Here is a 27,312-nt window from a genome sequence, read left to right as displayed (position 1 = left end):
TGAACCATGCATGCATGAGCATTTTTAAAATATAGTTTATTCTTACCTTGTGTGCAAACAAAAATTACAGCATTTTTTGGTGTGAAACAAAAGTTACTGCATTCTTTCCAAATTGTTTTAATAATGTGATTATTGTACCAGCACAGCATCTTGATCAGATGGATGGAGGATAGGTGGATTACATTCATGTCATTTGATACAATTTTTTTGTGAACTTCAAATTTTGGGATAGTTTTTGAAGAAGTGATTTAGTGAAAATATATGATGCAGTGGAAGTTAAGAAAATATTTCGACAAGAAAAAGTGACGTAAGCATAAATCTAGTGTGTCAGACTGTGAGTTTTGAAATGCCATGTCTGCTTTTTTCTACAACATTATAAAGGCGGCTTAGATTGTCAATTGTGATGTACTTTTACTTATATCCATGTCTCTCCCCTCCAGAGAAAATGCGGAAGGATCAAGTATAATTATGAAGATGGATGACAAGATAGCCAGCATCAGAAATGTAAAGGTAAGTGGCCCTCTGTTTGGAACTATACCTCAAACCGGTACTGTATCCTAATCCAGATAAACTGAGGATCTCATCTGCAAATATTGAAATTCTTAACATTGTTTTGTTGAATGTAATTGTTTTAACAAAGGGGCCTTTGTGATTAGGAGTTTCATGCTTGCAAGCATAAAAAATTGTGTGCAGAAAATTTTTGATAAATTGTTCATAGAATTTATGGAGACCATTTGGCCCATCGTGCCTGCTGGCTCTTTGAAAGAGCTATCCAATTAGTCTCACTCCCCCACTCTTTCCCCATAGCCCTGCGAATTTTTCCTTTGAATTGGTTTCTGATGAACCAGAATAGCCGATTTGGTATTGTCAAAGATAGTGAACAGATCATTTTTTTTTTGAACAGTAAGTATTATTTTTGACAGTTTTGGGTGGAATTTATACTTTCTGACCTTGATGTCCATTGTTAAAAATATCTGGAGAATTGCTTTCCGTGTCTAATTCTGATATGAAAGAAAGCATCACAGTTAGTCATAAATATTGTTAATGGGGGAAGAGTAGTTTTTGTAAACAGGAAGTCTTAGCTTGTAGGGAAAGAATTCTTGACGATATAGGAACTTTAACCCATTGGATGCTAAAAGTTCTTAGCAGCTTGAAATATACACTTTAAGGTATTGTGTGAAAATCACACCTTTTCTATCATAAAATATCACTTTTGAAATAGTGTTTTTTGAAGTCCGATTAGAGTATCATGTATTGGAATTGGAGAACGGTTAAGAAAAACGTACAGAACAGTTCTTAGTTTCTTAATCCCACACCTTTAGAATCGTAGGACATTGCAGAACAGAAATAGGTCATTTGGCCCAACAGGTTTGTGCCAATGTTTTTCTTCATGTGCCACCTGGTTTAATCCCACTCTCCTGCTCCCTTGTCATACACGTTTTTTTTAAAAAGCATCTTTTCGAGCAACTATCTAATTCCCTTTTAAAATAACTTATCGACTGCATCACTATATCAGAGACTGTAAACAAAAATGAGAGCACATAGAATTGGAGGCAACCTCTTGGCTTGGATAGGGAATTGGTTCGGAGACAGAAAGTAGGGATAATGGGTATGGACTCAAATTAGCAGGATGTGACCAGTGCTGTTCCCCAGGGGTTTGTACTGGGGCCACAGCGTTTCACTATATTGATAAATGAGTTGGAGGAAGGAATAGAGAGATGTATATTCAAGTTTGCTGATGACACGAAGTTAGATGGCACAGTGAATAGTGTTGATGGGAGCAGAAAGTTGTAAAGGGACATTGATAGATTAAGTGAGTAGACAAAACTGTTGCAAATGGAGTTTAATGTGGGAAAGTGTGAGGTCACCTACTTTGGACCGAAGAAAGATAGATCAGAGTATTTTCTAAATGGCGAGAAGCTAGGAACTGTGGGTGAGCAGAGAGATTTAGGGGTCCGAGTACAGAAATCACTTAAAAACTAGTGGACAGGTACAAAAAATAATTAAAAATGATAATGGAATGTTGACCTTTATCTCAAGAGGGCTGGAATACAAAGGGGCGGATGTTATGTTCCAGCTGTACAGAGCTCTGGTGAGACCCCATCTGGTGATACTGTGTTCAGTTCTGGGCACCGCACCTCAGGAAGGATATATCGGCCTTGGAAGGGGTGCAGCGCAGATTCACCAGAATGATACCAGGACTAATAGGGTTAAATTATGAGGACAAGTTGCATAGACTCGGCTTGCATTTCCTTGAGAGTAGAAGATTAAGGGGTGTTCTAATTGAGGTGTTTAAGATAATTAAAGGATTTGATAGGGTAGATAGAGAGAAACTATTTCCTCTGGTGGGAGAGTCCAGAACAAGGGGGCCCATAACCTTAAAATTAGAGTTAGGCTGTTCAGGGGTGATGTCAGGAAGCACTTCTTCACACAAAGGGGAATGGAAATCTGGAACTCTCCCTCAAAAAGCTGTTGAGGCTGGGGGTCAGTTGAAAATTTCAAGACTGAGATTGATAGATTTTTGTTGGGTAAGGGTCTTAAGGGATATGGAATCAAGATGGGTAAACGGAGTTAAGATACAGATACATGATCTAATTGAATGGTGGAACAGGCTCGAGGGGCTGAGTGGCCTCCTCCTGTTTCTATCAGCAACGTTTAATGGAAGAGGATCCCACATTCTAACCTCTTTACAAAGGATTGTTTCCTCACCTCCTTCAATTTTGTCCCTTTTTTTTTTACTATCTCGCTGACCAGTGAAAGCATGCTTACCATTTACCTTATCATAACCCTTCATAAGCTTGAAAACACTATCGGTTAACCCCTTAACCTTTTCAGCCCTGGTGAAAAGAGCTCTAGCCTCTGGCTACCAGTGAGATTTCTAAGAGTATTTGATCTCGAGTTAGGATTTAAAACATCTCTTAATGTAAGCATTGATATCCACGGCTTCTCTGCATTCTGAGCTCCAAGTGCAACGAGTTATGAGGAGTTTTGATAGAATAGTTGAGGAGAAAGTAGGTGGGTCGGTAACCAGAGGACACAGAATCAAAAGCAAAATACTGCGGATGCTGGAAATCTGAAATAAAAACAGAAAATGCTGGAGAAGCTCAGCAAGTCAGGCAGCATCTGTGGAGAAAGAAACAGAGTTAATGGGTCAGGTCAAAGACCTTTCGTCAGAACCTTCTGAATAAAAATAAAAAGAGAAATTCGATGAAGTATGGAATAATGGAGTGATTGAAAGGATATAGTCTCATTCAAGGTTCAAATAATGTCCTGAACCATGAGACTGAAATTTGGCTGTCAGGTGAATTGCAAGATGGTAATACAACCTTAGAATCACTCCACGGTATCAAATTTATTAATATATACATTGTGAATTTCACAGAATGGATTCAGAGCAGTACTTTTGTCCAAACCAACTCCAGACATGAAGATCGAGAATTAATCCCTGCTGGGTCATTCAGAGATGATTAGTAGTTGACTGAAAATAACACAGCCCTGACTTGTTCAGGCCAATAACTTGTTGGTTCAGGAACCTCGGACATGAAGTGTCATTCCATGGTGCAGCTTGTGAGATCTCTATCTCCCTCCCATATTGCCCCATGTTGTTTCCATCTCCCATTATTCTTTTGTTTTATACAACTGCAGCTGCAGTTTATTACATGTTAATTCCTGTTAAACTACATCTAGCATATAGTACCTGTAATAAACTAGTGCACCAAACTAGTATGAATGTAGCATGGTGTAAGCTGCTCCATGTTACAAACCTAATCAGAAGTAATATGTATTTATTTGTCGAGTCGTTTGTGGGTTTGAACAAAATCTGCAGATAAACTCCGTGCCCCTGCTCTCCCAGTGGGAAGCTGTGCTCGAAGAGAGTGTGGATCAAAGATCAGTTACAACGCTGTCACACCTATTCTCCACCCCGTGCGATCTTCCAATGCTGCTCCCCGTTGGGAGTGTGGCACTGCTGAATTTATTTTGAAGAATTCCAACAGTCAATTATCCGATGCAGTTTTCCGGGCTATCAAGATCTTTGTGTTAAAGCAGGTGTTCCAGGGTTAAACTTGATCAGGGATAGCATTATCTCAAGAAAGCTGTTAATGTTGGCAATGCAGCTTATAAAACAATGGGTTAGTCTATGAACTGGACTGCTGCATTTTTAAGTAACTACTTGTTTATATGTGGGTAATCATCACTCATGTTTAATTAACCAAAAAGGAAAGTTGTCTGTTGTTCAGTCAGTACATGTCATCATCCTTTATCTGCTGTTCCTCATTGTTAATTGACACAAGTTTACATGGGTTTGTGAACTGGACAAAAGCATGAATCAAGAGCCATGGATTTTGTATTGTAATCTGATACTGTACATTGGTGTTTATAATGAAATTCACTGCAACTGTGGCCTTGGCTGGCTGTGTTTATAATGTTGAAATGTTTTGAATTGAAACAAAATTTGTAGTTGGAAAGTCAAATTCAAATTGAAGAATTAAAAAAAATTGTAATTTTCTTTCTTGCCTGCTTTCTTGCTTTCTGACTTACCCTGCCTGTTAAAATTTTTTTTGATGTCTCCCTGTGCTGTGCACTTTCCCTGGTTGGGAGGATGGAGCTGCACATTTGGCCCTGACCCCAACAATGCCACTGTATAACCACAGCTCAGGAGCTGCTGTACAGCAGCCTGGAATGACCGACACTGAGATTTCTTCTTCACAGTTATCCTTCCTGAAGTGCGGTGCCCAGAATTGAACACAATACTCCGGCTGAGGCCTAGCCAGTGTTTTATAAAGATTTACCATAACTTCCTTGCTTTTGTACTCTCTGCCTCTATTAATAAATCCCAAGATTCCATATAGAAGCATTGAAAATAGAAGCAGGAGTCGGCCATTGGGCCCTTGAGCCTGCTCTGCCATTCAAGATGATCATGGCTGATCCTCTATCTCAATACCATATTCCTGCTCTCTCCCCATACTCCTTGATGCCTTTTGTGTCTAGAAATCTATCTAGCTCCTTCTTAAATATATTCAGCGACTTGGTCTCCACAGCCTTCTGTGGCAGAGAATTCCACAGGTTCACCACCCTCTGAGTGAAGAAATTTCTCCTCATCTCAGTCCTAAATGTCCTACCCCGTATCCTGAGACTGTGACCCCTCGTTCTGGACCCCCCCAGCCAGGGGAAACATCCTCCCTGCATCCAGTCTGTCTAGCCCTGTCAGAATTTTGTATGTTTCAATGAGATCCCCTCTCATTCTCCTAAACTCGAGTGAATACAGGCCGAGTCGACCCAATCTCTCCTCATACGACGGTCCTGCCATCCCATGGATCAGTCTGGAGAACCTTTGCTGCACTCCCTCTATGGCAAGTATATCCTTTCTTTTGTAAGGAGACCAAAACTGCACACAATACTCCAGGTGTGGTCTCACCAAGGCCCTGTATAACTGCAGTAAGGCATCCTTGCTCTGTACTCAAATCCTCTTGCAATGAAGGCCAACATACAGGTTCAGCAAGCCTTCCTAACTGCTTGCTGAACCTGCATGTTTGCTTGCAGTGACTGGTGTACAAGGACACCCAGGTCTCTTTGTACATCAACATTCCCCAATCTATCGCCATTTAAATAATACTCGCCTTTCCGTTTTTCCTTCTGAAGTGGATAACTTCATATTTATCCATATGATACGTATTTACCATGTATTTGCCCACTCACTCAACTTGTTCAAATTGCCTTGAAGCCTCTTTGCATCCTCCTCACAACTCAAGATCCCACCTAGTTTTGTGTCATCAGCAAACTTGGAAATATTACATTTGATTCCCTCATCCAAATCATTGATATATATTGTGAATAGCTGGGGCCCAAGCACCGATCCCTGTGGTACCCCACTAGTCACCGCCTGCCACCCCAAAAAAGACCCATTTATTCTTACTATATACTATTAGTAGGTATAATAGTATATAAATATACTATTTACAACAGCCTTCTCAACTTGTCCTGCCACCTTTAAAGATTTGTGTACATGCACCCCAAGGTGTCTCCATTCCTGCTTCCCCCTTGAAAATGTACCATTTAGTTTATATTGCCTCTCCTCATTCTTCCTATCAAAATGTATCACTTGACACTTCTCTGTGTTAAATTTCATCTGCCATGTGTCTGCCCATTTCACCAGTCTGTCTCTGTCCTCCTGGAGTCTGTTACTATCCTCATTTTTTTATTATATTTCTGAGTTTTGTGTCATCTGCAAACTTTGAAATTTTGCCCTGTTTACCCAAGTCCAGGTTATTAATTTATATCAATTTCAAGATATCTGGACCGGATGGGATGTATCCTAGATTCCTGAGGGAAGTAAGGGTGGAAATTGCAGAGGTACTGGCCATAATCTTCCAAAAATCCTTAGATACAGGGGTGGTTACAGAGGATTGGAGAATTGCAAATGTTACACCCTTGTTCAAAAAAGGGTGTAAGGATAAACCCAGCAACTATAGGCCAGTCAGTTTAACCTCGGTGGTGGGGAAACTTTTAGAAACGATAATCCGGGACAGAATTAACAGTCACTTGGACAAGTGTGGATGATTAGGGAAAGCCAGCACGGATTTGTTAAAGGCAAATCATATTTAACTAACTTGATAGAGTTTTTTGATGAGTTAGCTGAGAGGGTAGATGAGGGCGTTGCAGTTGATGTGTTTATTGACTTTCAAAAGGTGATTAATAAAGTGCCGCATAATAGGCTTGACATCAAGATTGAAGCCCATGGAATAAAGGGGGCAGCGGCAGCATAGATACAGTAACAGGAAGCAGAGAGTGGTGATGAATGGTTGTTTTTCTGACTGGAGGGAGGTGTACAGTGGTGTTCCCCAGGGGTCTGTACGAGGACCACTGGTTTTTTGATATATATTAACGACTTGGACTTGGGTGTACAGGGCACAATTTCCAAATTTGCAGATGACGCAACACTTGGAAGTGTAGTGAACAGTGAGGAGGATAGTGATAGATTTCAAGAGGATATAGACAGGCTTGTGGCATAGGCGGACACGTGGCACATGAAATTTAACGTAGAAAAATGCAAGGTGATACATTTCGGCAGGAAGAATGAGGAGAGGCAATATAAAGTAAAGGGCACAATTCTAAAAGGGGTACAGGAACAGAGATCTGGGGGTATATGTGCACAAATCGTTGAAGGTGGCAGGTTGAGAAAGTGGTTAAAAAAGCCTATGGGATCCTGGGCTTTATAAATAGAGGCATCGAGTGCAAAAGTATGGAAGTCATGATGAACCTTTTATAAAACACTAGTTCGGCCACAAGTGGAGTATTGTGTCTCGTTCTGGGCACTGCACTTCAGGAAAGATGTGAAGGCCTTAGAGAGGGCGCAGAAGAGATTTACGAGAATGATTCCAGGGATGAGGGTCTTCAGTTACGTGGATAGACTGGAGAAGCTATGGTTGTTCTCCTTGGAATACAGAAAGTTGAGAGGAGATTTGATAGAGGCATTTAAAATCATTAAGGGTCCAGACAGAGGAGATAGAGAGAAACTGTTCCCATTGGCAGAAGGGTCAAGAACCAGAGGACATAGATTTAAGGTGATTGGCAAAAGAACCAAAGGTAACATGAGAAAATACTTTTTTACTCAGCGAGAGGTTAGGATCTGGAATGCACTGCCTGAGGGGATGGTGGAGGCAGATTCAATCATGGCCTTCAAAAGGGAACTGGATAAGTACTTGAAAGGAAAAAATTTGCAGGGCTACAGGGATAGAGTGGGGGAGTATGACTCGCTGGTTGCTCTTGCATCGAGCCAGCACAGACACGATGGGCTGAATGGCCTCCTTCTGTGCTGTAATCTTTCTATGATTCTATAATCAAAAAGAGCAATGGTCCTCATACCGACTCCTGGGGAACACCACTGTATACTCCCCTCCGGTCTGAAAAACAGCTGTTCACCACTACTCTCTGCTTTCTGTATCTTTGCTAATTTTGTATCCATGCTGTCCCTTTATTCCCATGGACTTCAATTTTGCTAACAAGTCTATTATGTGGTACTTCAGCAAATGCCTTTTGGAAGTCCATATGCACAACATCACCTGCACTATCTTTATCAGCCCTTTGTTACTGAAAGTACTTCTGTTTTATAGAATGATGCCATGTTCCATTTTCTATACTGATGTTTCTTGAGACCATTTTTTGGACTGTATCTCCTCGGGTAGGCTGTCCCCTGACAGTTAACGGCAGGTTGACCATTGGTTTCATTTTCACTTCAATGAGTTACCACTTTCCTAGGCCATGAAAAATACAATTGACAATTACCCAATAAAGGAAACTAATTAATCGAATTGGCATGGACCTCACAAAAAGATGTAAATAGAATTTAGTAGGTGAAATACGTTTTAAATCTATGTCTTTTCTGAATCCTTTACTAGCTGGAGCCCCGGCTTGATAGTCCTGGGGATACAAGAGAGCGAAATATCGAGTTCACCTTTGATTACTGTTATTGGTCAGTGGATTCGGACTCTGCCAACTTTGCGCCTCAGGAACTGGTGAGTATCTGATTTCTTTGATATTATACAGTGCAAACTTAGCGTGCATTTATGGTTATTGTCCACTGTTTTAAGATTTCAACTGAGATTAGCTGATATGCAGTCATGTTGGAAAAAGTCCACAAAATGTAGCTGCAGGAAAGGACACTTTTATTAGTAAAGTGATGTAGAATTGCACTGAGTGTAGACTGCAATACTCCCATCACGTTGTACTCATCCATCACGATTCACACCCCTTAGTATGGAACCTCGTCGTATAAATTTATACTCCTACCCTATACTGTATAAAATGTACAAACATCCCTGCAGCAGACTCTGCTTGAGCAACTAAGAATGCAATGTGCTGGAATCTTTGAATGTACAACTTTCTGATTTAGAAGTGAGAGTGCTACCAACTGAGCCAAGCTGACACCTAAGGGCTGTGCATCGTTCTTTAATGTTCTTCTCACTTGTATTGCTTGCTCACTCACTCCTAAAGCTGTCTCTGACGTATGTTTCAAACATTTAATCAATACACCTAAAAGGACAATAAAATGAACACGTTTTGGACTCAATATATTTTGTCGCTAAAAGCATTTATTTTGCAGTAGCTGAGTAATTCTCACCTGTTGATAGTAATTTATTTTTGAAATGTGAAGATGATGATAATGTGTTGAACTAATTAGGGGTGAAATTGGTCCACACCAGTAATATGAAACGCGCTTGTGGCAAATTGTCAGCCTGTTTTACACCTCGCCTGACTTTCTTTTCAATTGACTTCAACAGAAACCAAAATCAGGTGGGGTGTAAAACAGGCTGCCGATTCGTGGCAAGCCCGTTTCATGTTACTGGTGTAGACCAATTTCACCCCTATTAACTGCTTGATGTGTGTGTATAATATATGGATAATGAGTTGCTATCGGTTAATTAAGTTTGTAATCCAAGCAGCTTTGTGGGGGAAGGCAGATGATATTGCAAACCATAAGAGCAAAGCTAGATTGGTTCATGTTTGCCACCTGAACCCAGGTATTAGATTGTTGTCTTAAATTCAGTGAGGGATGTCTTCCTCCTTACAACATGTATAAGGTTTCAAACTTCCCTTTTGATTTTTTAAATTATTGTGGTGGTATTGCTGAATGTACTACTATATGAGATGGGACAAAGGATGCCACTCATTTATATTATGTTGGATCTGAAATGTATTTCGATTATTTTAGTGGCTGTACAGTATATTGTATTTGACAGTAAGTTGTTTTACCTTCAGATAGCATTCTGTATCAAATATGAACAAATATAGTGTAAATAAGGAGAAACTGTTTCCACAGGCAGGAGGGTCAGTAACCAGAGGACACAGATTCAAGATAATTGGCAAAAGAACCAGAGGGGAGATGAGAATTTTTTATGCAGCGAGTTGTGATCTGGAATGCACTGTCTGAAAGGGTCATGGAAGCAGATTCAATAATAAGTTTCAAAAGGGATTGGATATATCCTTGATGGGGAAAATTTGCAGGGCTATGGGGAAAGAGCGGAGTGGGATTAATTGGATAGTTCTTTCAAAGAGCTGGCACTGACACAATAGCCTTTGTGTGGTGCACGATGCTATGATTCTAACTCGAGCACAAGCAGGTCAATGGTCTGTATCACACACCCAGTCGGACACGACTGAGATCTTGAATATGGAAATCTGTGTAATTTCTTTTTGGTTAAGCAAAACTCATCCCTGCTCCCGATTTTATTTCCACTCCCTGGCAATTCCACAAATGCAGTGCTCAAATAAAACCAATTAATTCATTCATACCAAGGAACCTCCTCCTTGTCACAAAGCAGCTGCAGCTGGCCTTAAAAGAAAATTAACCTTCACATAAGACAACAGCTTGGCATGCACCAGGAAGTTCCTTTGAGGAAAATGAAAAGTTTTTAAAGGCTGCTTTTTGGTAGCTTATTTGTTGTATCCAACTTTTTTGGTGGGAAGACAAAAATGAAATGAGCATAACCTGTGCAATAAAGGATTCACAAGGATGATACCAGAACTGAGTGGATATCCTTATCAGGAAAGGCTGAACAGGCTGGGGCTCTTTTCTCTAGAAAAGAGAAGGCTGAGGGGTGACCTGATAGAGGCATTCAAAATTGTGAAAGGGTTTGACAGGGTGGACGTAGAGAAGATGTTTACACTTGTGGGGAGACCAAAACTAGGGGTCATAAATATAAGATAGTCACTAATAACTTGGTGTTGTAAAATTGTTTACAACTAATAAATCCAATAGGGAATTCAGGAGAAGCTTCTTTACCCAGAGAGTAGTTAGAATGTGGAACTCGCTACCACAAGGAGTAGTTGAGGTGAATAGCATAGATGCATTTAAGGGGAAGCTTGATAAACAGATGATGGAGAAAGGAATAGAAGGGTATCGTGATTGGGTTAGATGAAGTGGAGAGGCAGGAGGCTTGTGTGGAGCATAAACGCTGGCATAGACCAGTTGGGCCGAATGGCCTGTTCCAATGTTGTAGTTTTGATGTAACTCGATGTAACTGCGACTGTCAGAATCTTAAATCTTTTCTGCCTCAATTTGTGCACAGCCAACCAGGGGAGAAAGTGGTGTCTAATTCAGACAACCTCATGGCCCATGTTCCAGTTGACAACCTACGATCCCAGTTTTTAAAAAAAGCTGATTTTTCTTGTGGAACACTAACATGACATATTAATTGAGATGCTGTCAACTTAAAAAGTTGATGGTTGAATGTACATACTCAACTTAAGTTTTCCCAATACCTTTCCCAACTGTAGACTACCTTGCTTCACTCGGTCATCCCTTCTTCCTACAAACTGTGCGGTTTAAAAGCCCAAGATTGAGACTTCATAAATACTGCTTCGAGACTGACCCCAAAACTTCTCGTATGCTTTTTGCAACCTTGGTGGGATTTGACCCTTCACCCAGGTTTCTGTGAGGGAAGAAATCACGTCCCTAGTATTTAGTGTTACTGTCAGCAATGTCACAGGTGTCTTTTAAGTATGGAAATATGAACAATATTGATGGCCTTTATGTGGTAAGTATGGAGTGGGTGTACTAATACATCTTCATATATTTATATGTCATCCTTATGAGAGTACAAAACATGTTTGATTTAGCTTTTTACAGAAGTTATTGTGTAGGAAGTTGTATTAATCTCTCTGTGGTTTGCCACAAAGACATGACAAGTCTGAGCTTGTTGGCTGCTACCATTTGGTGTTTGCGAGGGATGTTTTAAACCCTTGGAGGTCCTTTACAGATTAATGACCTTGATATCGCTGTCAAATGCATCAGATGTTTTAACAACACCACTAGCATTTAATACTGAAAAATATCCCAAGGTTTATAGAGTAAATATATAGATAGATATACATTTGGCTATCAAACCGAAAGGGCGAATATCTGGAATCTTGATTTTCTTTAGGGAGGTCCAAAGTTCTTTTAGTTTGTCATTTTGAGTGCTTTGTAGAGGGATTAATAAAGTAAATATGACAAGGGGGTTTGGCCTACCAGGTACATTCATGTTTCAACAAAGGAAGGTAAGGGCTCCCATTGCAAGTGATCAAAATGCTTCTACCTCACAGCCATTTTGAAAGCAGAGTTTGGGTACAGCCAGCATAATGAGATGACCTTTCCTGTCTAATAAGTGCAGCAAAATGGGATTCTATTCTGTGCAAGAACCATAAACACTTCCTAAATAGTTGCAGTTATTTAACTGCCTACAACACACAGCATGCTACTTTTGGCTTCTCTGCTGCTAGTGAGAGGTGCTGATAAAGAAAAATAGAAACATAATCAGAATGATTCTAATTAATGTGATTGGTACGGTGACTTCTGTGTTTTTATTTTCCTGTTTTGGCGATGGAAGGGAGAGGTGAAGTCAGCAGAGGAAATGACAAGACTTCAGCAAATTAAACAAATACTTTGTGTCTGTCTTCACGGAAGAAGACCCAAAAAATCTCCCAGAAATACTGGAGAACCAAGGGTCTGGCGAGAATGAGGAACTGAAGGAAATTAGTATTAGTAAAAAAAATAGTACTAGAGAAATTAATGGGACTGAAAGTCGATAAATCCCAAGGACCTGATGATCTACATCCCAGGGTTTTGAAAGAGGTGGCTATAGAGATAGTGGATGCATTGGTTGTCATCTTTCAAAATTCTATAGATTCTGGAACGGTTCCTGCAGATTGGAGGGTGGCAAATGTAACCCCACTATTTAAGAAAGGAGGTTGAGAGAAAACAGGGAACTACAGACGTGTTAGTCTGACATCAGTAATAGGGAAAATGCTAGAATCTATTATAAAGGATGTGATAACAGGACACTTAGAAAATAATAATAGGATTTGGCAGAGTCAACATGGATTTATGAAAGGGAAATCATGTTTGACAAACCTATTGGAGTTCTTTGAGGATGTAACTAGTAGAATAGATAACGGGGAATCAGTGGATGTGGTTTATTTGGATTTTCAGAAGGCTTTCGACAAGGTCCTACACAGGTTAGTGAACAAAGTTAGAACACATGGGATTGGGGGTAATATACTGGCATGGATTGAGAATTGGTTTACAGACAGAAAACAGAGAGTAGGAATAAACGGGTCTTTTTCAGGTTGGCAGACTGTGACTAGTGGGGTACCGCAGGGATCAGTGCTTGGGCCCCAGCTATTCACAATCCATATCAATGATTTGGATGAGGGGACCAAATGTAATATTTCCAAGTTTGCTGATGACACAAAACTGGGTGGGAATGTGAGTTGTGAGAAGGATGCAAAGAGGCTTCATGGGGATAAAGACAGGCTAAGTGAATGGGCAAGAACATGGCAGATGGAATATAATGTGGAAAAATGTGAAGTTATCCACTTTGGTCGGAAAATCAGAGCATTTTTTAAATGGTAAGATATTGGGAAATGTTGATGTTCAAAGGGACCTGCGTGTCCTTGTACATGAGTCACCGAAAGCTAACTGCAGGTGCAATAAGAAATTAGGAAGGCAAATGGTATGTTGGCCTTCATTACAAGAGGATTTGAGTACAGGAGTAAAGATGTCTTACTGCAGTTATACAGGGCCTTGGTGAGACCACACCTGGAGTATTGTGTCCAATTTTGGTCTCCTTACCTAAGAAAGGATATACTTGCCATAGAGGGAGTGCAACGAAGGTTCACCAGACTGATTCCGAGGATGGCGGGATTGTCGTATGAGGAGAGATTGAGTAGACTAGGCCTGTATTCTCTGGAGTTTAGAAGAATGAGAGGTGATCTCATTGAAACATGCAAAATTCTTACAGGGCTCGACAGGGAAGATGTTTCCCCTGGCTGGAGAGTCTGGAACCAGGGGTCACAGTCTCAGAATAAGGGGTAGGCCATTTAGGACTGAGATGAGAAGAAATTTCTTCACTGAGGGTGGCGAATCTTTAGAATTCTCTACCCCTGTGGAGGCTCAGTCATTGCGTACATTCAAAACACAGATTGATAGATTTCGAGATATTAAAGGCATCAAGGGACATGGGGATGGTGCAGGAAAATGGCGTTGAGGTAGAAGATCAGGCTCGAGGGGCCGAATGGCCCATTCCTGCTCCTATTTCTTATGTTCTTATGTAAAGGCAACAATAGTGTGCAGGGAATGACATCGAAATTACAACACTGAAACAAGTCGTTCCCCCAAACCATTTTGCGTTGGTGTTTATCCTCCACACAAGCAATATCCTAATCCCATGTTCCCTACCCCTTTATTCCCCTTTCTTTCAACCACTGATCTAACCTATTGTTAAGTGTTGACATGGTCTTTGCTTCAATCACTAACTCTGATAGTGAATTGCACAGCTTCACAACCCTCTGTGTAAAAAAAATCTCTTGTTTTCAGTGCTAAATCTCTTGCATTTAATCTTACATCTATGTCGTCTCATTCCCTAAATCACTGGAAACAATCCGTTTCTATCGACCCACTGCTACCTTTTCATAATTTTAAATGCCTCTATCAAATCATCCTGTGATCTCCTCTGTTCAAAAGCCAACAGCTGCAATTTTTCAAGTCTTGATTTTTGTATTTCCTCATACTAGGCAGCATTCCAGTGAATCTGTATTGTACTCTCTCTATTGCCACAACATTCTCCCCATAGTGTGGAGTCCAAAACTGCCCACAGTTTTCAATTGTGGCCATAGGAAGGTATTATATGGATTCACAAATACATCTCGACTTTTATATTCTAAACCCGTTGCCATAAAACCCAGTATTCTATTGGCTTTCTCATGGCCTTACTCACTTGTGATGCTGCTTTTAATGTCTTGTGACCCTGAACCCCCAAATCCCTCTGCTCTTCCACATCACCCAATTTTCTCCCATTTAAAATATAATTATTGTATTTTCATTATGTGCACTCACATTTACTGTCATTGAATTCCATCTGTCACTTTTTTTGCCCATTCCATCATCTATTCTCTATCCCCTCGCAGCTTCCTTTGTTCCTCGGAATTATTTACTGTGCCTCCTCTTTTAGTATAGTCTGCAAATTTGGATGCCACTCCCTCTCGCCCCTTTTCCATATCATTGATGTACGCAGTGAACAGAAGCAATCCCAGAACAGAACCCTCCGTAACATGGCTCCCCACTTCCAACTACTCTTAGAAACTGCCAGTAACTTCTATTCTCCTCCCTTCCAACCAATTTTTGCTCCAATTTATTTGTTTTTCCTCTGGCCATTTGCAAATTCAAATACAACACTAAAATAATGGAATGAAACAAATGTAATTGAAGGTTGGGACTCTGTTCTGAAGTACTGGAATTCAATAATGAATGAATTAGGGAAGCTACATATAGCTAGTGAGTGAGGCCTCTGAACTGCTGGCACATTGAACTTTGGCAAGTGATGATACCACTTTGATCAGATCGTCTTACACCCCTTGGACTTGTATTGGTTGCGATATAACTGCAGCCAGTTTACAGCAAATCTTCTGGACCAACTGGGAGCTTTTAACTTTATGTTGAAACTTTTTAATGTTTGTAAAGGGTTTACTGTCTTGTCATACACTTATCTCTTGACCAGAGAGTGGTGCCAAGCTGACAGTAGAACTCAGCACTGCTGTTCTGCACCAGTCTAAAACAGGTACCAGTTCAAATTGGTACTTATAGTATAAAAGCTCCATTAATATAATATTGATAAATCATTGCACAATCTTATTGAGAAGAACATTTCTTTAAAGGAGCTATGCTGATTTTCTATAAAGCGATAGTGCTGGCCGCACTTCAATTGCTGCGTCCCATTTTCATCACCATACAGAAGAGGCTATATGTTAAATATATTGCTTCAGTTTTTAAAAATAAAGTTTCGTATCAATTTTTCTCCCCTTCCTGTCTTTCTTGAAGGTATTTACTCCTTGCTGGGGTACATTTCCATTGGTGTGAGGCACACACTACCCTGTCCACATGCCCATTATTCACGTGTGAGCCTCAACAGTGAGTGTTGATGGGCTCTTGCACCATGTCCGATCCTGCTCTCACCTGATGTCTACATGCGCATGCAGCAAGAGTCTCTGGAGGAGGGGGCCATGGGCTATTCGCCCATTCCTAACCCAGGGACACAAAGGCACATTGTATTACCCCCTTCTCCTGCTCCAGCTGAAGTCCGCTAACTCTGGAGAGGCTAATGGAATCTGGAGCTTTCCTGGTGTTAGGTTAAAAGAAAAAAATATATAACTGCAGCCAGTTTGCATCTAATCTTCTGGACCAACTGGGAGCTTTTAACTTTACGTTGAAGCTTTTTAACGTTAGTGAAGGGTTTACTGTTCTGTCATATACTTATCTCTTCTTGGCCCCTCACAAATATCTACTTGAAGGATATATTTGGCCTTGGAGGGGTTACAGTGCAGATTCACCAGAATGATACCAGGGCTAAAAGGGTTAAATTATGAGGACTGGTTGCATAGATTAGGCTTGTATTCCCTTGAATATAGAAGATTAAGGGATCATCTGATCAAGGTGTTTAAGATGATTGAAGGATATGATAGAAAAATAGGAAATGCTGGAGAAGCTCAGCAAGTCAGGCAGCATCTGTGGAGCAAGAAACAGTTAACGTTTCAGGTTGAGGAGCTTTCGTCGGAACTGGAAGGTGTTAAAGAGTTAAAGTTTTTAAGCAAGTACAGAGCCAGGGAAAGGGAGGGGGGAGTGGAGGAAGGGGAGGGAGGAAAGAACAAAAGGGAAGGTCTGTGATAGGGTGGACGGCAGGAGTGACTAAATAACAAAAGGGATGATGGTGCAAGGCAAGGAGGGTGGTAATGGGACAGGTTAAGAAACAAAAGATGGGTTTGGAGTACCTGTGAATGGCAACATCAGAACATTACCAGCACAAGCTGACCGAAAAAATGGGAGCAGTGATTATGGTCTGAAGTTATTGAAATCAGTGTTGAGTCCGGAGGATGATCCGTTGAATGTGGATGCTGGTGGGGTGGAAGATGAGGACAAGGGGGATCCTATTATGGTTCTGGGAGGGAGGGGAAGGGGTGAGGGCAGAAGTACGGGAAATAGGACGGACCCTTCCGCCACCTCCAGTGTGATCCCACCACCAAACACATCTTCTCCTCCCTTCCCCTCCCCTCCCCTTTCAGCATTCCGAAGGGACCACTCCCTTCGCGACACCCTGGTCCACTCTTCCATCCCCCCCAACACTTGCTCTCCTTCCCACGGTACCTTCCCGTGTGAATGCAGGAGATGCAACACCTGCCCCTTCACCTCCTCCCTTCCCACCGTCCAGGGCCCCAAACACTCCTTCCAGGTAAAACAGCGATTTGCTTGTATTAAATTGAAAGAAGTACACTGTATTCACTGCTCACAATGTGGTCTCCTCTACACTGGGGAGACCAAATGCAGATTGGGTGATCGCTTTGCTGAACACCTCCACTCTGTCCGCAAGCGTGACCCTGACCTGCCGGTCACTTGCCATTTTAATTCCCCCACTCCCACTCTGACCTCTCTGTCCTAGGCCTCGTGTACTGTTCCAGTGAAGTTCGAGGAACAACACCTCATCTTTCGATTAGGCACTTTGCAACCTTCTGGACTCGACACTGATTTCAATAACTTCAGATCATAGCCACTGCTCCCATTTTTTTTGGACAGCAAGTGCTGGTAATGGTTCTGCTGTTGCCATTTACAGCTACTCCTGACCAATCTTTTTTAATCTGTCCCATTACCACCCTCCCTGCCTTGCACCATCATCGCTTTTGTTTTGTTATTTAATCACTCTTGCCCTGGACCCTCTCTCAGACCTTCCCTTTTGTTCTTTCCTCCCCTCCCTCCCTCCCTCCCTTTCCATGGCTCTGTACTTGCTTAAAAACTTGATAACTCTTCAACATCTTCTAGTTCTGACGAAAGGCCTTTGGCTTGAAACGTTAACTCTGTTTCTTTCTCCACAGATGCGGCCTGACTCGCTGAGCTTCTCCAGCATTTTCTGTTTTTGTTTCAGATTTCCTTTTGCTTTTTTTTTGTATTTTGCTTTTGAAAGGAAATGATAGGGTTGATTGAGAGAAACTATTTCCTCTCGTGGGGGAGTCCAGAACAAGGGGGCAGCACTTCAAAATTAGATCCAGGCCATTCAGGGGTGATATCAGAAGCACTTCTTCACACAAAGGGGAGTGGAAATCTGGTACTCTTCCCCACAAAAAGCTGTTGAGGCTGGGGGTCAGTTGAAAATTTTAAGGCTGCGATTGATAGGTTTTTGTTAAGCAAGGGTATTAAGGATTATGGAACCAAGGCAAGTAAATGGAGTTAAGATACAGATCAGCCATGATCTATTTGAATGGCAGAATAGGCTTGAGGGACTGAATGGCCTATTCCTGTTCCTATGTGCTGTGTTATACTGGATGATCCATCCTATACATGAGGTGGCGCTCTCAGTTCCAGATGAAGCTGCAATGCTCAGTTTGTGTGTCCTGGCCCCAGACATGTTACTGGCACGGGGCTACAAGGCGATAGTGTTGGACATGCTCCAATAACTTGATTGACTGGATTCCATCCATAGTGTGTTGACTCTGGGTGTTATGTTGGAGCTGGCACATTGTGAATCCTCACTCAGATCCTTGTGTTTGAAGGGCTTGACAGGAAGTGCAACAGGAATGCCAGTTGTCAGAGGAAGTGACATATCTGCCTTTATATTACCAATTAAATGCCATATTACATAGAATCATCGGTTACAGCATGGAAGGAGGCCATTGGGCCCATCGAGTCTGTGCCGGCTCTATGCAAGAGCAATCCAGCTAGTCCCACTCCCCTGCCCTATCCCCATAGCCCTGCAATTTCTTTCCTTTCAAGTACTTATCCAGTTCCCTTTTGAAGGCCATGGTTGAATCTGCCTCCACCACTCCCTCGGGCAGTGCATTCCAGATCCTAACCACTCGTTGTATAAAAATATTTTTCCTCAGGTCACTTTTGGTTCTTTTGCCAATCACCTTAAATCTATGTCCTCTGGTTCTTGACTCTTCTGCCAATGGGAACAGTTTCTCTCTATCTACTCTGTCTGGACCCTTCATGATTTTGAATACCTCTGTCAAATCTCCTCGCAACGGTCTCTGTTCCAAGGCGAACAAACCCAGCTTCTCCAGTCTATCCACGTAACTAAAGTCCCCCATCCCTGGAATCATTCTAGTAAATCTCTTCTGCACTCTCTCTAAGGCCTTCACATCTTTCCTAAAGTGCGGTGCCCAGAACTGGATACAATACTCCAGTTGTGGCTGAACCAGTGTTTTATAAAAGTTCATCATGACTTCCTTGCTTTTGTACTCTATGCCTCTATTTATAAAACCCAGGATCTCATATGCTTTTTTAATCACTTTCCCCACCTGCCATGCCACCTTCAACGATTTGTGCAGTTATACCCCCAGATCTCTGCTCCTGTACCCATTTAGAGTTGTGCCCTCTAGTTTATATTGCCTCCCCTCGTTCTTCCTACCGAAATGTATCACGTTACATTTTACTGTGTTAAATTTCATCTGCCACTTGTCTGCCCATGCCACCAGCCTGTCTATCACTATCCTCCTCGCTGTTTACTACCCCTCCAAGTTTTGTGCTATCTGCAAATTTGGAAATTGTGCCCTGTGCACCCAAGTCCAAGTCATTAATACGTATCAAGAAAAGCAGTGGTCCCAGCACCAACCCCTGGGGAACACCACTGTACACCTCCCTCCAGTCCGTAAAACAACCGTTCACCACTACTCTCTGTTTCCTGTCCCTTAGCCAATTCTGTATCCATGTTGTTACTGCCCCCTTCATTCCATGGGCCGCAGTCTTGATGATAAGCCTACCATGCAGCACTTTATCTAACGCCTTTTGAAAGTTCATATACACTACATCAACTGTATTGCCCTCATCTACCCTCTCAGCTACCTCATCAAAACCTCTATCAGGTTACTTAAACATGATTTGCCTTTAACTAATCAATCCACCGTCGTCCAAGAGACTGTTGCTTCTGTCCCGGATTATCGTTTCTAAAAGTTTCCCCACCACTAAGGTAAAACTGACTGGCCTATAGTTGCTGGGTTTATCCTTACACCCTTTTTTGAACAAGGGGGTAACATTTGCAATTCTCCAGTCCTCTGGCACCACCCCCGTATCTAAGGATGTTTGGAAGATTACGGTTTTTCTTTTGTATTTCCTGCACAAAATTGGTAATAGTATAGCACAGCATTAGTGTCAATGATTGTGGGCAGATGTTAATGTCAAAAAACTGTGTTGGCACTGCACAAACCAATCTCACTAATGGCACTTAAGAACTAAGTACCTTGTTTTAATATATTGTATTGACTATTCTTACTAGATACATATAATTGGCCATTATATGATAACTTTACTAAACTGACCAAAGTCGTGATCTGCCTTTTGATGAATAAAGTCTGTAACAAAACTTTTAGTTATACCATATACAATGCATTCTAACAGAAAAAAGCCAGGTCCACAGCTGCAATCTGGCCTGCCTGGTTAAACTAATAACAAACATGGGCAATAAGAAGTGGTATGAGAAGCACTCCTGGCTTGTTTGATTTAAAGCTCTAAATGAAAGGTCAGTGGGATCTATGAGAAAGACAAAATGTTGCCCGTAAGGATGAAGTCTGTTCTATTTCTTCTTGAGAGTGGAGCAATTTGATCCGAATTTAGCAATTCTCTCGCAAAGTTCAGTCTTCACCACATTAAATGTAGGTGTCAGGCGTGGCTCAGTGGTAGCACTCTCGCCTCTGAAGTTGTGGGTTCAAGTCGCATTCCAACGTCTTAAGCACATAATCCAGGCTGGCAGTAGTGAGAGACGTGTCATCTTTCGGATGAGACTTTAAACCGAGGCCTCATCTGCCGTCTTGGGCGGATGTAAAAGATCCCATGGCACTATTGGAAGAAGAGCAGGGAGATCTCCCGGTATCTTGTCCAATATGAATCCCTCAACCAATACCTCAAACAGATTATCTAGTCATTTATTTTATTGCTGTTTGTGGGACTTCGCTGTGCGTAAATTGGCTGCCGCATTTCCTACATTACATCAGTGACTACACAACTTCATTGTCTGTAAAGTGTCCTGAGGTCGTGAAAAGGGCTTTATAAAAGCAAATCTTTCAATCTTTCTTGAAGTTCATTGTAAAATTTAAGTCTGTGCCTATCCTGTAGAAAGTACTTTTCGACTATAAATTTATATCCAGCCGAGTAATTAATTATTGTTGTATGACTGTTTTTATCCTACCATTTTTAAAAAAAAAACAAGTCTCTTCATGGTCCAGTTCGTAACACCGATCTCATGTACATAATATAGAGAGACAGAATTGATCTTGCTGATCACAAATTGTAGTCATGATGTGGAGATGCCGGTGATGGACTGGGGTTGACAATTGTAAACAATTTTACAACACCAAGTTATAGTCCAGCAATTTTATTTTAAATTCACAAGCTTTCGGAGGCTTCCTCCTTCGTCAGGTGAACGATGTGAAAATCGTTCACATCGTTCACCTGACGAAGGAGGAAGCCTCCGAAAGCTTGTGAATTTAAAATAAAATTGCTGGACTATAACTTGGTGTTGTAAAATTGTTTACAATGATCACAAATTGTAACTAGTGTTAAATCACAAAGGAACAGATAAGAGAAATAATTGCCATTGGCTACTAAAATAATGCAAGTCTACATCTTTTCCCCCAGTGTTAATTATTCATGGGTTTGTGCCAACGTTTACCCCCCGCCCTCCCACATCAATTTGTTTATCATGTAGGTAGTTTGAATTTCAATCGCGTGCCTCCTGCAACTGGTCTTCAGGATATTCAAAGGGATTTTCAATCTGCTGAGCACTTCTCTTTTTATTCATTCATGGGATGTGGGCCAGCATTTATTGCCCATCCCTAATTGCCCTTGAGAAGGTGGTGATGAGCCGCCGCCTTGAACCGCTGCAGTCCATCTGGTGAAAGTTCTCCCACAGTGCTGTTGGATAGGTAGTTTCAGGATTTTGACCCAGCGACTTTCCAAGTCGGGATGGTGTGTGACTTGGAGGGGAACGTGCAAGTGGTATCGTTCCCATGTGCCTGCTGCCCTTGTCCTTCTAGGTGGTAGAGGTCGCGGGTTTGGGAGGTGCTGTCGAAGAAGCCTTGGCGAGTTGCTACAGTGCATTCTGTGGGTGGTACACACTACAGCCAGTGTGCGCCGGTGATGGAGGGAGTGAATATTTAGGGTGGTGGATGAGGTGCCAATTAAGCGGGCTGCTTTGTCCTGGATGGTGTTGAGCTTCTTGAGTGTTGTTGGAGCTGCACTCATCCAGGCAAGTGGAGAGTATTCTATCACACTCCTGACTTGTGTCTTTTTGATGGTGGAAAAGCTTTGGGGAGTCAGGAGGTGAGTCACTCGCCGAAGAATACCCAGCCTCTGACCTGCTACAGTATTGATGTGGCTGGTCCAGTTAAGTTTCTGGTCAATGGTGACCCCCAGGATGTTGATGGTGGGGGATTCGGCGATGGTAATGCTGTTGACTGTCAAGGTGAGGTGGTTAAATTCTCTCTTGTTGAAGATGGTCATTGTCTGGCGCGAATGTTACTTGCCACTTATCAGCCCAAAAATGTTGTCCAGGCCTTGCTGCATGCGGGCTCGGACTGCTTCGTTATCTGAGGGGTCGCGAATGGAACTGAACACTGTGCAATCATCAGCAAACATCCCAATTTCTGACCTTATGATGGAGGGAAGGTCATTGATGGAGCAGCTGAAGATGGTTGGGCCTAGGACACTGCCCTGAGGAACTCCTGCAGCATTTTCCTGGGGCTGAATGATTGGCCTCCAACAACCGCTACCACCTTCCTTTGTGCCAGGTATGACTCCAGCCACTGAAGAGTTTTCCCCCCCCATTCCCATTGACTTCAATTTTACTCAGGCTCCTTGGTGCCACACTCGGTCAAATGCTGCCTTGATATTAAGGGCAGTCACTCTCACCTCACCTCTGGAATTCAGTTCTTTTGTCCATGTTTGGACCAACGCTGTAATGAGTTCTGGAGCTGAGTGGTCCTGGCAGAACCCAAACTGAGCATCGATGAGCAGGTTATTGGCGAGTCAGTGCCACTTGATAGCACTGTTGACGACACCTTCCATCACTTTGCTGATGATTGAGAGTAGACTGATGGGGCGGTAATTGGTCGGATTGGATTTGTCCTGCTTTTTGTGAACAGGACATACCTGGGCAATTTTCCACATTGTCGGGTAGATGCCAGTGTTGTAACTGTACTGAAACAGTTTGGCTAGGCGCAGCTAGTTCTGGAGCACAAGTCTTCAGCAATATAGCCGGGATGTTGTCGGGGCCCATAGCCTTTGCTGTATCCAGTGCACTCAGCAGTTTCTTGATATCACGTGGAGTGAATCGAATTGGCTGAAGACTGACTTCTGTAATGGTGGGGATATCGGGAGGAGGCTGAGATGGATCATCCACTCGGCACTTCTGGCTGAAGATGGTTGCAAACGCTTCAGCCTTGTCTTTTGCACTCACGTGCTGGACTCTGCCATCATTGAGGATAGGGATGTTTACAGAGCCGCCTCCTCCCGTTATAGTCGTCTCGTCTTCACATCTGTAATAAAGCTAAATATATCTGCTCTGAAGGTTGTGCAGCATCTCGAGGGAACACCAAAAGCATAAATAATTTTTTTTAATGTCGAATTTTTTTTCGTTGTCTTAATTGTGCAAAAGAAAATGTATACCCAACTTCCTGTCTGTAAAATGACTAAAAATAGTCGGGCTGGGTTTCCTTGCGTTTGCTCCAAGTCCGCAGTGTATTAGCTCCAGTAATTAATCTCATTACTGTATAGCTTAATTATAAGGAATTGTTTATATTTGTAAAATGCTGCAATTATGTAAGACATTAGGGATCACGGTAATTTGTTGACATATAATTAATTCCCTTCCTTCCTCTGCATGTAGAGAACAATTTTCCTCCTTCCCTCACACCCAACCCAGAACATTTGCCCCAAAGCCATCAGCACACCAGCAGGACTTGGGTATTATGTAAATAGTAGGGTTGTAAGAAGTATTGTTTGCTTCATCGTATCATAGTAGGTACAGCACAGGAGGAGGTGTCCTTGTACACCAGTCACTGAAAGCAAACATGCAGGTGCATCAAGCAGTTAGGAAGGCAAACGTTAAGTTGGCCTTCATTGCAAGAGGATTTGAGTATAGGAGCAGGGATGGATTACTGCAGTTATACAGGGCCATGGTGAGACCACACCTGGAGTATTGTGTGCAGTTTTGGTCTCCTTACCTAAGAAAGGATATACTTGCCATAGAGGGAGTGCAGCGAAGGTTCACCAGACTGATTCCTGGGATAGCAGGACTGTCGTAAGAGGAGAGATTGGGTCGACTTGGCCTGTATTCACTCGAGTTTAGAAGAATGAGAGGGGATCTCATTGAAATAAATTAAATTCTCACAGGGCGAGACAGACTGGATGCAGGGAGGATGTTTCCCCTGGCTGGGGGGGTCCAGAACGAGGGGTCACAGTCTCAGGATACGGGGTAGTACATTTAGGACTGAGATGAGGAGAAATTTCTTCACTCAGAGGGTGGCGAACCTGTACAATTCTCTACCACGGAAGGCTGTGGAGGCCAAGTCAACTGAACGTATTTAAGAAGGAAATAGATTTCTGGACTCAAAAGTCATATTGAGATGGAGGATCAGCCATGATCATATTGAATGGTGCAGCAGGCTCGAAGGGCCGAATGGCCTACTCCTGCTCCTATTTTCTATGTTTCTATGAGGCCATTCGACCCATCGTACCTGTGCCGGCTCTTCAAAAGAGCTATCCAATTAGTCCCACTCCTCTGCTCTTTCCCCATGGCCCTGTAAATTTTTTCCCTTCAAGTATTTATCCAATTCCCCTTTGAAAGTTATTATTGAATCTGCTTCCACCACCCTTTCAGGCAGCGCATTCCAGATCATTACAACTCGCTGCGTAAAAAAATGTTTTCTCATTTTGCTTCTGGCTCTTTTGCCGATCACCTTAAATCTATGTCCTCTGGTTGCTGACTCTTCTGCTATTGGAAACAATTTCTCCTTATTTACTCTGTCAAAACAGTTTATGATTTCGAACCTCTATCAAATCTCCCCTTAACCTTCTCTGTTCTAAGGAGACCAAACCCAGCTTCTCCAGTCTCTCCATATAACTGAAGTCCCTCATCCCTGATACCATTCTCCTAAATCTCTTCTGCACCTTCCTAAAGTGAGGTGCCCAGAATTGAACATGCTACTCCTGCTGAGGCCGAACCAGTGTTTTATAAAAGTTTAGCATAACTTCATTGCTTTTGTACTCTATGCTTCTGTTAATAAAGCTCAGGATCCCATCTGCTTTTTAAACAGCCTTCACAACTTGTACTGCCGCCTTCAAAGATTTGTGTATGTACACCCCCAGGTATCTCTGTTCCTGCACCCCCTTTAAAATTGGACTATTTAGTTTATATTGCCTCTCCTCATTCTGCCTACCAAAATGTATCACTTCACAAGTGCCTGCCCATTTCAGCAGTCTGTTACTATCCTCCACATTGTTTACGACATTTCCGAGTTTCGTGTCATCTGCCAACTTTGAAATTATACCCTCTGTACCCAAGTCCAGGTCATTAATATATATCAAAAAGATCAGTGATCCTAATACTGACCAGTGATCCTAATGACTGGACCCTAATACTGGGGTACACCACTGTACACTTCCCTCCAGTCTGAAAAACAACCGTTCATCACTACTTTCTGCTTTCTGTCCCTTAGCCAATTTTGTCTCCATGCTGCCACTGTCCCTTTAATCCTGTGGCCTTTTATTTTGCTAACAAATTTATTACATGGCACTTTATCAAATGCCTTTTGTAAGTCCATATACAAACATCAACCTCACTACCCTCATCAACCCTCTCTGTTGCTTCATCAAAGAACTCAATCAAGTTAGTCAAACACAATTTTTCTTGAACAAATCCATGCTGACTTTCATTTATTAGCCCATACTTTTCAAGTGCCAATTAATTTTGTCCCGGATCATTGTCTCTAAAAGTTTCCCCACCACCGACATTAGGCTGACTGGCCTTTAATTGTCGGGTTTATCCCGCTCCCCTGTTTGGAACAGGGGTGTGACATTTGCAATCCTCTGGTCCTCCGGCACCGTCCCCCTATCTAAGGAGGATAGGAAGAATGTGGTCAGAGCCTCTGCAATTTCCACCGTTACTTCCCTCAGTAAACGAGGATTCATCCAATCTGGACCGGGTCACTTTTCTACTTTGAATACTGCCAAACTTTTAAGTACCTCCTCTTTATTTGTTTTTATCCTATTCAATATCGCTCCTATCTCCTCCTTTACTGCAACAATGGCAGCATCCTCTTCTCTAGTGAAGGCCGATGCTAAGTATTCATTTCGTACCTCAACCATTCCCTCTTCCTCCACAAGTAGATCTACTCGGTCTTAACCTTCCTTTGACTATCCTTTTACTATTTATATGTTTATAAAAGACTTTTGGGTTCCCTAATCTATTCTCATACTCTCTCTTTGCCCCTCTTATTCCCTTTTTTAGATTTCCTCTGCACTTCCTGTATTCAGCCTGATTCTCTATAGTATTATGAACCTTAAAATCGCCCCAGTACAATTATGATGAATCTGCGCTGTATCTCCTACAAGGCTAATATATCCTTCCTGAGGTGTGGTTCCCAGTACTCCAGATTGGGTCTGACCAAGACTCTGTTCAACTGAAGCATCACTTCCTCCTTTGTGTTCCAACCCCTGGAGGTAAAGGTCAACATTTACATTTTGACTACTTTTGTACCTGTGCACTAGCTTTTAGTAATTTGATGCATTGAGCCTGAGATTTTTTTGATTTAATATGGAGTGGTGCTACATCATACAGTGCACTCTACTCAATAAGCCATCAGAGGACCTCTGTATAGCTTATTTTGGATTTGTGCTGTTGATTGTTATAGCCTTTTCCCACTGTGTCAGGTGATGCTGGAATTATGCTAAGTGATGTCAATGATCTTGCATGCTCAAACTTCGACTTAACTAACATCATAAGCAGCTGTCAGAAAGGAGCTATTTACGCACTTTCTCTTGGCTTGACTTAACTCAAGAACTCTAATGTGAGATATGGTGCCACACAGATCTCTCCATTTTGTCCTCTGGACCCTTACTTTAAAGAATGTAGTGGGAAATGGTTTTCCACATGAGCATCATAGTCAACAACATAAAATGTTGTGATTATTGTTGCTGGTGGTTTAGGAAGATTCAGCATGTTGCTATTGTGGTCACACATTTTCTGAAAATTTACCAATGGTGATGTTTGGGCATTGCCATCACACACTGGTCTCCCAGGA

The 27,312-nt window shown here is 42.0% G+C and overlaps 1 protein-coding gene across 1 annotated transcript in view; it reads left to right on the top strand.

Annotated features, from left to right (window-relative positions):
- The window catches only part of LOC137326393 (stAR-related lipid transfer protein 9-like), a gene marked incomplete at its 3' end in the record, with an annotated part of 232,894 nt that overhangs the window by 20,508 nt on the left and 185,074 nt on the right, over nucleotides 1-27,312 (top strand). Inside the window, exons 2-3 of the mRNA XM_067991435.1 lie at nucleotides 441-510; nucleotides 8,397-8,513. Of these exons, the coding sequence (XP_067847536.1) occupies nucleotides 441-510; nucleotides 8,397-8,513 (187 nt within the window). The remainder of the gene's footprint in view (nucleotides 1-440; nucleotides 511-8,396; nucleotides 8,514-27,312) is intronic.

The sequence above is a fragment of the Heptranchias perlo genome, chromosome 10, assembly GCF_035084215.1.
Source record: "Heptranchias perlo isolate sHepPer1 chromosome 10, sHepPer1.hap1, whole genome shotgun sequence".
NCBI lineage: Eukaryota > Metazoa > Chordata > Chondrichthyes > Hexanchiformes > Hexanchidae > Heptranchias > Heptranchias perlo.
The sequence above is the reverse complement of the archived record's forward strand: the minus strand, read 5'-3'. Positions and strand labels throughout refer to the sequence as shown.